At 45.9% G+C, this 13570-nt stretch overlaps 1 protein-coding gene across 1 annotated transcript in view; it reads left to right on the top strand.

Annotated features, from left to right (window-relative positions):
* The window catches only part of NLGN1 (neuroligin 1), a 774195-nt gene that overhangs the window by 740396 nt on the left and 20229 nt on the right, over positions 1–13570 (top strand). The window contains exon 4 of the mRNA XM_084847507.1: positions 9791–9976. Within this exon, the coding sequence (XP_084703633.1) occupies positions 9791–9976 (186 nt within the window). The remainder of the gene's footprint in view (positions 1–9790; positions 9977–13570) is intronic.

Here is a 13570-nt window from a genome sequence, read left to right on the forward strand (position 1 = left end):
TTCTGCATGGACCGATGGCCCACTTGAAGTCTACCCGGAGAAGAGCCTTCGGTGTGGTGGCCCCCTTTCTATGGAACTCTCTGCCTCTGTAAGTCAGGCAGGCATCAACATTGTCCTGTTTCTGGCGCCCCCTGAAAACATCCTTATTCCTTGACTGACCAGCCACAGTTTTTATCGGTACTCTGTTTTTAAATATCACAGTTTTCAATATGGTATTTTATTTCTTTTATCTTTCTATCCTTTTATCTTGTATTGCTCACAACTCTGGAGCGGTGTATAAATGAAGTAAGTAAGTAAGTAAATAAGACTCATCACCTGAAGGGCCAAGTATGGCTCACCCTCACTCTAAGCAGGTTTAGCAGCTTTCTGGCTACTGCAGTTGAATAAATCCTGCACGGGATAGGCTGCTGCAGCTCTTGTTTGCAACTTAATTATAAGTTTAATAAAGCCATGGCCCTAGTTTACTTCAATGATCCGTGTCTCATCTCTTTATTCTTAAGTGCAGGTGCAAAAAAATCTCACCACCTTTAAGAGACGGCTGCTTCTTTACTTTTTTTTTAAGGCTTGTGCCTCTTTTTATAAGAATTTTACAGCACGAATAGAAGGTTTATTTTATTTCTTTTGTTTTGTCCTATTGTCCTCTTGGTGGGCATTAACCTTTGCTAGGTATTTGTCTGGACCTCTTTCATCTCTATGGAATGAAGCAAAACAACAATGATTGCTTGGATGTAACCTTAGTGCATTTTTCAAGGTGATCCTGATGGGATGAGGGAAAGGGATTTGACTGACAGGCCTCTGGAGGCACCCAAACTAAAACAAAACTGGATGCTGCCTTCAATGCGCACTTAGCTGTGAAAGGGCAGGTAGTGCTTTATGCCCTCCTGTATTTTCATTATTCTGATACCTACTCATAGCTCCATCCCTTGTCTGTTAGTGGAATATATTAAAGACATGCTGAGCAGCGTGGTTCCCCCCCCAGCCCCCAAGTGGCATAGTCAGCAAAATGAGGCACACCATTTCTCCATTAGGAATATAATGTGCGCCTTAATATTCACAGCTGGGCTATCTGCCTAATAAACCCTGATGGGGAAGTTGGTCTACATTCCCAATAGATGCCCATCGCAGAAACAAAATGTGTTCCTTGAAATTAATCGCATGATTTATGTTGAGCTTTTGATCATACAAATCTCCCAAGCCGAAGGCTACAGTTTAAAGGAACCATGCATGTCTCTTATTTTTTTCTCTTTGAAAGCCATTCAGAGATTAGATATATACCAAAGACAATTCTGTTGAGTAACTGGAAACTTGAACGATGTGTTGGGCTTTTCTCTTTCTTTCTTTCTTTCTTTCTTTCTTTCTCCAATTCCGCTGAGTGCATGCAAAGTGTGCACAGCCTTGGCTGCAGAGTCAGGCTACGGAACTGTGCATATGGCACCTAATGGTGCATAAGGTTCCTCATTTTGATACCTAGGGCTTCTTCACACAGAGCTTTTATCCTGGTATTGAGAATGTTTACTCATGGAAGTTTGCGGGTCCTTTAGATGACGCCATCAACTTCCAGGGTGTCTCCCGCACTAAATGACCTTTATTCCATTTTTTTAAAGATTGGAGATAATGAACTATCAAATTACAGCGCTTGAGTTTCACTTGAGCTCCCTCATGAAAAGAGGAAACGCTGCAATAGGAGGAGCTAGACCACAGCGCCATCTAGCGGCTGTATAATGAAACATATGGAGGACTCAGAAAAGTGGGGAAAGGAGTGGGGAAAGTTGGGGAAGGTAGTTTGTGAAAAGGGAGTCGGTCCCGATCCTGCATTTAAAATGGAAGCAGAAAGCCCCATTTTAAATGCAGGATCTTAGGCTGGTGTAGAGATGCACCTACTCATGGCCTCATCCCTTGTCTGTTAGTGGAATATATTAATGACATGCCAAGCAGGTGGGATTTTTTTTCCCAAGTGGCACAGTCAGTAAAGTGAAGCACTTCTTTCTGTAATGAATGAAATATGTGCCTTAATATTCACAGTAGGGCGATCTACCTAATAAACCCTGAATGAAAGTGGGATAGATCAGCCTTCCCCAGTCTGGTGCTATCCAGATGTTTGGGTCTTCAACTCCCACCAGCCCTAACCAGTATGGCCAGTGGTTAGGCATTCTGGGAGTTGTAGTCCAAAACATCTCAAGGGCACCAGGTTGGGGAAGACTGGCAGAGATCATAGAAGTGTCTGTAGGTAGTAAACCTGCAAAATGTCAGAAGAACAGATGCAGAACCTAAGGAGGTACGATGAAAGAAACAGTTCAAGACGTGTTTGTTTTCTGCTGAATTGGCTCCAAAGTCACAGAAAGTTCAACAGGCCAAGGGTGGGTGATGGATGTGAGCATACAGTGGCAGAGGAAGAAGGACTTGAACACTGAGCATTTTCCAAGTAAGCACCCAGTGCTACATCTTCCCAGGCCCCACAGATTTCACGGACACTCTTTTAACTTTCCTGCTCCTGGAAGAAAGAACAAGAAAAGAGTCCTGCGATATATTACTTCCACTTCCCTGCCCCAAAGCACTGGACAGCCCTGTTAAAAACCACCCCTTGCAATTAGAAGGTAGAGCTGTCAGGTGCAAAACTGTTCTGCAAAGATATTGCTGATAGACTAAGAATTATAATTAGTGTGTTTCTTTATTATGTTAGTGTTCTTGTCATATTATTTTGTATGCTCTTTTTTTCTTTTTCTTTTTGCTGTCTTGACTTAAAAAAAAAAAAAACTTTATTTCAGAATAAAACTCCATGTACAAAACTATACTGCTCTCATTTCTGTTCAGGAGTGGAACCCTGAAGAACAGTGTGGGAAGTCAGCTAAGGGCACAATCTTATTCATGTTTAGACATTTTTCTAAACATGAATAGGACCCTTAGAATGCACCCTAAGTTGTGTCTGAACTAGGGGTGGACGAAAGTCACTTACCTTTCGTCGAAGCTTGTTCGCGGTGGGGGGGAGGCGCTTCGCTGCTCCCCCCGCGAAGTTCAGGATGGGGGGGAGGCTTCTCGCCCCGGCCGAAATTCAGGCCGGGGGGGAGGCTTCCCGCCTCGCCCGGCCGAAATTCAGGCCGGGGAGGAGGCTTCCCGCCTCGCCCGTCCGCGAACTCCAAAGTTTAAAAAAAAACAAAAAACGCCCCCGTGATAGGCTACGTGACGATTAACGTAGCCTATCACGGCTAGATCTGCAAAGTCAGCCGTGATAGGCTATGTTAATCATCACGTAGCCTATCACGGGTGACTTTAAAAAAAAAAAGCGCGTACGCTAATGGCGGCCCCCATAGGGAGCCGCCATTCGTGTTCCTTATTTGGTAGCCGTAGTCTACGTAAATCTTTACGTAGACTACAGCGACCAAATAAGCAACGGGAATGGCGGCTCCTTATGGGGGCTGCCATTATCCGTACATGCTTTTTTTTTTTTAAGTCAGCCATGATAGGCTACGTGACGATTTACGTAGCCTATCACGGCTGACTTTGCAAATCTAGCTGTGATAGGCTACGTTAATCGTCACGTAGCCTATCACGGGGGCATTTTTGTTTTTTTTTCTTTCATTGGAATGGCGGCAGCGGCAGCCGGTCAAAAGACCGGCTGCCGCTCCCGCCCCGCACGAACACCCGCTGAACCGCTGGCCAGACCCGCCGCCGGGAGGGACATTCGGCGAAGGTAAGTCCCATCCCGGGGGGGCTGCGGGGGGCGGGGGGTGGAGGATTTCTCCCCGAAACTTGTTCGGGGGGCCGAACACGTTGGCACTCGGCCCCCCGAAGTTTCGGGGAGAAATTCTCCGCCATCCCTAGTCTGAACCACTTAGCTGATCACTTCTAGTCTAGCTCTCTGGGGCCCCATCTACATGACACCGCTTTCACACACTCCGCCCCATAGCAACTGCACAGCATTGCAGCTTCGAATTCACCTCTGGTGGCATACGCTCGTGATTTACTGCACGCTTCCCTAACAGACTCCGCCATGCCGTTTTTTTGCCATTATACTTTAATGCACAGCTGTGCAGCCCCATGACACTGCAGTGGCTGTTTTGTATTTTAGGGGTTCTGTTGTGTCTTTCCATCCCTCGTTAGGTAAAAAGTGGGTGTTCTGTGCTCCTTCATTTCCACGTCATCTGTTTGTCAGTTCCCCAGCCTGAGACTCTCATGATGGTTCGTGTGAGCAGTACGTGCCTACCCATTGCTCCGAAATGGAGGCTGGAGCGAAGTTGGTCCTCCCCTAGCCCTTGGACACAGAGTCCAAAAGCAACCAAAGCTGCAAAGATACGAAGCTGCAAAAATAGGCAAAAGTGTGATTAAATAAATGAAAACGCCCCTCTGTGCCTCTGTAACTGTGCAGCTGCGAAGGGATGGCGGGAGTAAAAGGGTGTCACAGAGTGATGCAAGCACTACGCAGGCCTACTGTAAAATGTGAAGTTGGTTCAGGGAAGGGACCGATGGCTTGCAACTGCAGGGAAACCCACAGCAAACAAACAAAAAATTGCAGCAGAACGCATCCTCAGAAATCTGCATTTTCTGGGAGAAAACCACAGATGGTTTCGAAGTGGCAACTGTGTCATCTGTCCCGAGGGACCTCAACTTGCAGCCGCCCTAGAGTAAAAGGCGCATGTAGATGGGGCCTGGGTGTCTTTCGCCAGTTGGTGAAGACATCTCCATTCTTTTCTCTTACAGCAGACATTTCTATTCCAGGAAGGGCAAGTTAGGTACCGGCCTAGAGTTCTCCTTCACTTCTGTGTCCAGTTCAGATTTCTTCAGGAACAGACTGATTACTGCCTCTTTCAAAGAGGCTGGTACCACCACCACTCCTCTCAAGGAGGAATTTTCAACTGGGGGGGGGAGATCTTCTCGACAACGGAATAAGAAGTGCGGTGGAATATTACCCAGATTTTCATGGAATCGGCTTTGGTCCATCAGGGACACACGAAGCAAGATAAGCCAAATGTAGCGTACCTTTAAAATCTGTTTTTCAGCACTTGAAACGATCAGACTTCTAGGTGGGGTGGGGGGAGTAGAACTAAATGTCATCAAACTGGCAGGGGCTGCTCAATGAGAGAGGCGTGTTTCCCACCCCTGTCCAGGCTCCCCGCTTGTCAAGGGCTCCTTGGAGGCCTCTCTCAGTCTAATCCAGTAGCCAAGTCCAGACACAGACAAAGGGATTCCTTTCAAAGCTTTATTCTTCTTTTACAACTTAACAACTATACCGTTTGCAACTAGATCTGAGCAGCACAGTACCTATGCCCTAAGTTGGAACAGTTGGTCCCCGTTTGAAAGGGAATTACTGGCAGACCCCTGAACTTTAAGGACTAGGGAGAGTCCCTCCCCTTTTCCCTTGGATCCTCTGGGCGCAGCCATTGTTTGCGCGCCAACCGGGCACTACGCCTCCTTTCCGTGCCCTCCATCTGGCGCCGCTCTCTGCGTCGGCGTCGTGCGTCCACCAAGTCTGCTATCCACGCTCTGTCACTCCCTGGACTGCTATCTAAGCTAGGAATACTGGTGGGAGGAATCTCCGTCAGCTGTTTGCCCTGGGAAAGAGGAGCGCGCTCTCCTCCCAGGAGCGACTGCTCTTCCTCAGAATCAGAACTACTCTGGGATTCTATGGGCTCAGTGTCCACCCTGACACCGCTGCTACTACATTATGAATGGAGAGCAACTAATTTTCCCCATGCATGCAGATTTCCCTGAAGAAACCAAAATCCCCAGTTCTCCAGTGCAGCATCTGAAGGCTCTCCCCCACCCCAAGTTGCCACATCCCAGCAATCTTCTGTGGAGTTACTGCTCCGTCCCCATTTTTCCCCATGTGTGCACTTTTGCCTATTGCTTCCAACCCCCCTTCCACCACCCCCTGCTTTCTCCTTTACCCTGATTGCAATGAGAAGCGAATCCCTATTACGATTTGTTAATAAGATGCCATTGCTCTCTCCCATTATGAAAAGGGCACTGTAGATAAGCCATCTCCTTTTTGATTAAAGAGTGGAATGGGAATTTTGTCCAGTCCTCATCATAATTAAAGGTTGTTTCCCCATTTTCTGTAATTAAACCCAGTTATGAACAGCCGTACCTTTTTTATTTTAGCTTAATGAAAGGTCTACACATTTTTGGTCTTTCTAAAGTATCCTGCAGACTGGTGCCCTCTGGAAAAGTTGAAGAATTTATTCCAAGTGCTCCTTGGCTTTGATTGATGAGCCAGAAGGTTAAAGATCAACATTTGCCATTTTCGCAGCTATATCTGCACCACTTAAATGAAGTTAGCTAATACTATCAGATGAAGCTTTCCAGCTACAGGGACCCAAGTTTGGGATCACCTAGGAATTCACACATATATTTAGGGATGGCAGAGAATTCCGCCATGGATTCCAGTGAGGCCGGATTCTAAAGAAATAAATATTTATGTAAGCTATTACGGAGAAAAAAAGGGGAATGCAAATAGCATAGTGGGCGCTATTTGCGTTCCTTTTTTTTTTTGCCGTTCTAGCCTATGTAAATATTTACGTAGGCTAGAACGGCAAAAAAAAAAAAGGAACACAAATAGCGCCCACTACGCTATTTGTGTTCCTCTCTTTTTTTGCCATAACAGCCTACATAAATATTTACATAGGCTAGAAGGGCAAAAAATAGGGAACGCAAATGGCGGCCGCCGTAGCCGCCGCCATTTTCGTACGCTGTTTTTTTTGGGGGGGTTGCCATGATAGGCTATGTAAATACTTAGGCTACGTAAATATTCCTCCCCCCCGGAATCCTGCCCGGCTGGCTCCACTTCCCTACATATATTAAACTACACTCACATGAACAAAAGCTGTAGGTCCGTGTGTGTGTGTGTGTGTGTGTAAAAAATGTAGTATTGATCAATAATTGTGATCTTCTTATAAACCCTCCTTGTGCACACACACAAGCACACACACCTCCTATCTCTAATTATATGCATTTTGCCAGTAAGGAAAGCAGTAGGAGAAACTACAGTGTTGCACAGCTTGAACCACAGGAGGGAGTCAAGAGATGATGGGAGAATAGCTCAATGGTAGATCACCTGCTCTGCATGTAGAAGGTCCCAGGTCCAATCCCTGGCATCTCCAGGTAGGGCTGAAAGTGGCAGTTGGTAGCTGCAAAAAGGGGGTTCTCAGTTGGAGTTGTAGGGCAAGGAGGGCTGGAAAAACTCCTTCCTGAAACCCTGGAGAGCTGCTACTAGTCAGTGATGACAATGCTTTATCCCCGAACAATGCTGGAAAGAGAGGACTGGAGCATTGTCTGAGGAGTATGACCTTACATTTGAGACACTGTGGACAATTGATTTTGGAGGGCTTCAAAAATTGATCGAGGATATGGTATTCAACAAAGACTGCAACTGGGATATGGACAATCTAGCAAGCACCCGGTTTTCTTTGTGGTATAGGCATGTAAATCTAGTGTGCTGAAAATTTCTCCCACATTTTTTTCCTGACCATTCTCATTCAGTTTGATAGAAGAGAATTTGCTTTCAAAAAGAAATTCAATGGTGAAGAAATTTCAGAGAAATTCTCATGGGTTGGGGTTTGGGTTTCTTGGGCTTATACTTAGGGATGAGCATAAGTGCCCTGTGTTTTTTGTTGTTGTTGTTTGTTTGTTTATTGTACCACCATCTCTCTGTAGCATCTTCAGCTTCCCACGCTTCAATTAGAGCCCAGTGAAAGACATCATGAGGTAATATCTCCCACTGGGCTGCCTTTTTCAGATCAGGACATGCAGGCAGCCTGGGAGGCTAGCTGTGATTAGGTATGCTCAAAAACACCACAAAAATACATTATAAAACACCCTGGGAATGAGGTAGAACAATAGAAGTCCCTTGCATGGGGGAAGAAAATTTTCAGGAAACTGGAAGACCAATTTTGTCAGAGCACTAACTCCACCTCATCCCTGGAGCTAGACACAACACTGCCCCACCACACACACCTGCATTGTGGTAAATGCAAAATGGGGGCCAGCTTGCCAACACAGTTGATGTTGCTGACAAAAATCCCCAAACCCCTTACACACACAAAAGAAGAAGCTGTGCTACAAGCCCTAACAATGGGGAGCCCTACCTGGGAGAAACTGTGGTGAATTTCTCCTTCCCCTGGAGAAATTCAGTGAAATTGTCTCCCAAATTTCTCTGCTCACAAATAAGGTGGAGAATTTTGAGAGGCCATTTGCACTCAGCTCTATATAAATCATACCCTGCAGCAGTATTTACATAAGCTTACATATCCTTTATTGCGAAAGGCTTTTACCAAGCTGCATTTTCAAACTATGCCTACTACTTACTTGGAAGGAAGGTTCGTTATAGTTCCATGAGACAAATGTCTCTGCATCTGTGGGCAGCAGGAGATAGAAGATATCTGTCATTATTTGTTGTACTGCCTGTTGTATAGGGCACCTAGGGAGAGATTTTTATCATGTGTGGGTTTTTTTCTGGTCCTGAGATGTTGGATTTTGAGAAGATCTTTAGCTAATCAGAACAAATATGTTACATACGAAGTTCCATTGTTTGCAGTAGCTGCTTTTACAATTAAATGGAATGATGTATAATTATATATATAAGTGATGGAGATTGAGTAATGCTTTATTGAGAGTCTGTTTGGGGGTTTGCCCCTTTCTTCTCTCCTGTTTTGTGATGACCTTTGGTTTTAAGCAAATAAAAATCGAACTGATTCCTGCAAACTGAACAGCCAATGTTGACAATACAGGGCTAGATGGACCAATGGTCTCATTCAGCATAAGGCAGCTTCCTATGCTCCTAACAGCAATATTTCAACCTATGTATGTATTTGTTTATTTATTTGTCTGATCCCACCCCATCCCCACTATAGATGGAAATAAATATGTTAAATTAGGGCTGGGCATAGGGATGTATGGACTGTGTAAAATCCACTCTGTCTGTGTTTCGCAGATTGCCAGGCGCCTTTCATTCCGTCATCTGCCCACAGACGGATGCGAATATTTCTTTTTCATCGTGCGGAAAAATACGCAAATAATTATGTAAATATTTACATAAATATTTACATGATTTACCTCAGTACGTAACATTTAATGTACTGTCCCCCATTCCATTCACCGTTTCCTCAGCAGAAATGTATGTATTTTTCTATGGATTTATATGCATAAATTTCAGGAAAGTAAAAAAATCAGCAGAAAGTCCACGGACTCCGCACGGCCTGAGGGGGTTGCTCCACAGTAGATTCCGCAGGTCAGATTCTTAGAAATCCGAGTTCATTTTAATTGGTCTCAGATTTCTCCAGCATCCCTAGATGGGCACAGGATAGATAGTGATCCGATTTTGTCTATTGTGTGCACCTCAGACCAGTTTTGGTGGATCATCTTTGCTGGACTCTTACCCCCAAATGCTAAACTAGGTAGATCTCTCTGCCATCCTCGGTTGCATAATGTAACTGATCCTTAGGGGCCTAATGGGTTTGGACGTGGGGCCCACACACACTGTAAAACAGATTGCAGGAGAATTTAGTGTTCCATTTTGTACTGAAAGCAGCCTTTCTTCCTCAAAAAGGCCTGCATAATGTATGCAATCATTTATCATGCATAAAGTTATTATAATAAACACCGAAGGATTTGTAGTGGGAATGATGTCTCACTTATAAATTGTTGCCAAGTGGATAAAGAACATAATGTATTTACATAGCGCTTAGCTCCTGTTACATTTGAAAGCAGCCGTCCAATGATAACGGCCTAAAACAAGCATAATCTGAAATATAACTCACTCTAAATCCTTTTCTTTTCTCTTTCCTGTTTTAACTTGCAGGTTTCTTGAGCACGGGGGATCAGGCAGCTAAAGGGAACTATGGCCTCCTTGATCTCATTCAGGCCTTGAGGTGGACTAGTGAAAACATTGGGTTCTTTGGGGGCGACCCGCTGAGAATAACTGTTTTTGGATCTGGAGCTGGCGGTTCATGTGTCAATCTCTTGACTTTATCCCATTATTCTGAAGGTAACCGTTGGAGCAATTCAACCAAAGGTATTATTGCAGGTTGCAAATTTTGACGATTTTGGTGTCTGCATGCCACCGCCATGACTTCTCTGTGATGCTCTTGTATATATGTATCTTGATGTGTCTAGGGAATGCCAAAGTCAACTCAATAATTAACCGATCATACTTGTCCTATACTTTAGGGGTCATAAATATAAATGTTCACCCCCACCCCACACACTAATCTGTACAACTTTGTCCTCCAGATATTCTCCTACTATAAAGAGCTTGATATAAATTTGACATTTTAATCTGAGGGGCACACATAGATATGTGCACACACACACATTTCAGTGATACTGTTACAGATCGCTCTTTCCTCGCTGCTAGCAGAAGTGTGGAAAGAGCAATCTGGATCAGAATCACTGGGGGTGTGGGAGAGGTGAAAGAGCAATCTATATCAAGATCATGAGGGGCTGGAATTTAGCAGCGCTGGGATCAGGGCACTTGTGTGCGTGCGTGAAGTGCGAGTAAGGCCTTGAGGTTGCACGTGGCCCATGGGCAATGGGTTGTGTACTCCTGTTTTAATAAAAATGTCACTGGAGTCACATTAGACCCAAAATAATGTGAATGGGAGAAAAAGAACAACTGCATGTTGAACATACTGAGTGATGGGCCTTGTAGGCCCCTTCCAACCCTACTATTCTATGATTCTATGAAGGGGGCTCTAAAAGGCTCCAGTACTGAATACCATACTTGTAGCAGTGAAAATAGGGAGGTATTAACCATTCAGTATTTTTATTCATACCTCCAGGATATTTTGAGCTGAAAGGGAAAATATATGAGTAAGGTATGTAAGGTAAGGATTATTTATTTATTTCTGTACCAGGTTTCCAGGCAGAATGCCCCCTCAAGGTGTTTTATGAAATAAAATAAATGCAAAAATAAAATATCAGCATGGTATCTCATAAGAATTAACATTGTAACAAATGCTGGATACCCCTGACCTATAAGCTATAACATTCCTGGCTGTTTGATTTCATTAAAATGGAGTCATTATCAAACAGAACTCAGCTCAAAATTATAACTAAATTGTGGTCTACTTGACCCCTGATGAATTGCAGTGCTTTTTATAGGCATAGGAGGTTGCGAACAGGTTGTACTCATTGCTTGCCTCCACCCCTGCACCCGCAATAGCTCTTCTTTGCTATTATGAAACAATGAAGAGATATCTTTCTCCCTATCTCATAATACCACAGAACCCAGTGTCATTCAATGAAGCTGAATGGTGAGAGCTTAAGGACAGACAAAAGGAAGGACTTCTTTACATAGCACATAGTTAAACTGTGGAATGTAGGGATGGGGGAGAATTTCTCCCCGAAACTTTGGGGGGCCGAGTGCCAACGCATTCAGTCCTCTGAAGGTTGTTTGGGGAGAAATTCTCTGCCCCCCCGCCCCCCGCCCCTCCCGGGATGGGACTTACCTTTCACAAATGTCCCTCCCGGCGGCAGGTCCCAGCGGCGGTTCGGCAGGTCTTCGTCAGGGGCGGGGGCGTTGCCCTTATTTTCACCATAGTCTACGTAAATCTTTACGTAGACTACAGGGACCAAATAAGGAACGCGAATGGCGGCTCCCTATGGGGGCCGCCATTTGTGTACGCGCTTTTTTTTTTTCAAAGTCACCCATGATAGGCTACGTGACGATTAATGTAGCCTATCACGGCTGACTTTGCAGATCTAGCCATGATAGGCTACGTAAATCGTTACGTAGCCTATCACAGGGGCTTTTTTTTTTTTTACTTTTCTTTTGAAGTTCGCGGCCGGGGAGACGGGGCGCTTCTCCCCGGCCTGAATTTTGGCCGGGTGAGGCGGGAAGCCTCACCCCCCGGCCTGAACTTCAGGGGGAGCAGCGAAGCACCTCCCCCCCACCGCGAAGCAAGCTGTGAGACCAGGTAAGTGACTTTCATACATCCGTAGTAGAATGCACTCCCTCAGGATGCAGTGAGAGCTACCAACATAGGTGGTTTTAAAAGGGCATTAGACAAATTCATGGAGGATAAGTAGGGATGGCAGAGAATTCTGCCACGGATTCCAGTGAGGCCAGATTCTGTAGAATCCGGCCCCCCGGAATCCGTGGCAGAACGGCCTCCTGCCCCCTGCCTCCCCCCCCACGGAACCCCCCAGGATGGAACTTACCTGGGGTGGATGTGGCGGATTCGGCGGCGGCCGTGGCAGTTCCGGCTGCGGCAGCGGCTGGTCTCATGGCCAGCCGCAGCTGGGCTGCTGAGGCTGCCATTGCCATCCTTGCAGCTGTGATAGGCTACGTAAGAATTTACGTAGCCTATCACAGCTAACCCCCCCCCAAAAAAAACACCAGCGTATGCAAATGGCGGCGGCTACGGCGGCTGCCATTTGCGTTCCCTATTTTTCACCGTTCTAGCCTACGTAAATATTTACGTAGGCAATTACAGCGACAAAAAAGGGAACGCAAATAGTGTAGTGGGCGCTATTTGTGTTCCTTTTGTTTTCGCCGTTCGAGCCTACATAAATATTTACGTAGGCTTTTACGGCGAAAAAAAGAAACACAAATAGCGCCCACTACGCTATTTGCGGTTCCCTTTTTTTACTGTAATTGCCTACGTAAATATTTACGTAGGCTAGAATGGCGAAAAATAGGGAATGCAAATGGCGGCCGCCGTAGCCGCCGCCATTTGCATATGCCATTTGCGTATTCCGTGATAGGCTACGTAAATACGTAGCCTATCACGGCAGCCTGGAAGGATGCAAATGGCAGCTGCTATGGCTAGGGATGTACGAAAGTCACTTACCTTTCCGTGGATTATATTTATGGGGGGGGAGGCGTTCCATCCCTCCCCCCGGAATCCTCGACGGGGGGGAGGTGATCCGTACCTCCCCCCCGGAATCCTCGATAGCCGGCTGTGCTCCGCGGCAGCTCCGCGGAGCAGCCGGCCAGGCCTAGCCCAGGCCAGAGTCATCCACAGACGGATTTCCGGCCGCAGAGGGCTCTGGGTAAAAATAACAAAAACAAAACCGTGTATGCAAATGGCGGCGGCTACAGCCGCCGCCATTTGCTTTCCTTATTTTTCACCGTCTTAGTCTATGTAAATATTTACGTAGACTATTACAGCAAAAACAAAGGGGAACGCAAATAGCGTAGCGGGCTCTATTTGCGTTAGCCTATGTAAATATTTACATAGGCTAAAACGGCAAATCAAAAAGGAACAGAAATAGTGCCCGCTATGCTATTTGCATTCCCTTTTGTTTTCGCTGTAATAGTCTACGTAAATATTTACGTAGACTAAGACGGCAAAAAATAAGGAACAGAAATGGCGGCGGCCATAGCCGCTGCCATTTGCATATGCGGTTGTTGTTTTTTTAACCCAGCCATGATAGGCTACGTAAATCTTTATGTAGCCTATCACGTCCCTGTAAAAACAACAACAACCCCTCCAGACTGCAAATGGCAGCGGTGGCAGCCGGTTGGAAGACCAGCTGCTGCAGCTGCCACCGCCGAAGCCTCGCCACCCGGAACATCCGCCCCAGGTAAGTCTCATCCTGGGGGAGATCCGTGGGGTGTCGGAGGGGTGGCAGGCCG

The sequence above is a fragment of the Heloderma suspectum genome, chromosome 3 (genome assembly GCF_057233095.1).
Source record: "Heloderma suspectum isolate Gila_16-S chromosome 3, 16-S_ref, whole genome shotgun sequence".
NCBI lineage: Eukaryota > Metazoa > Chordata > Lepidosauria > Squamata > Helodermatidae > Heloderma > Heloderma suspectum.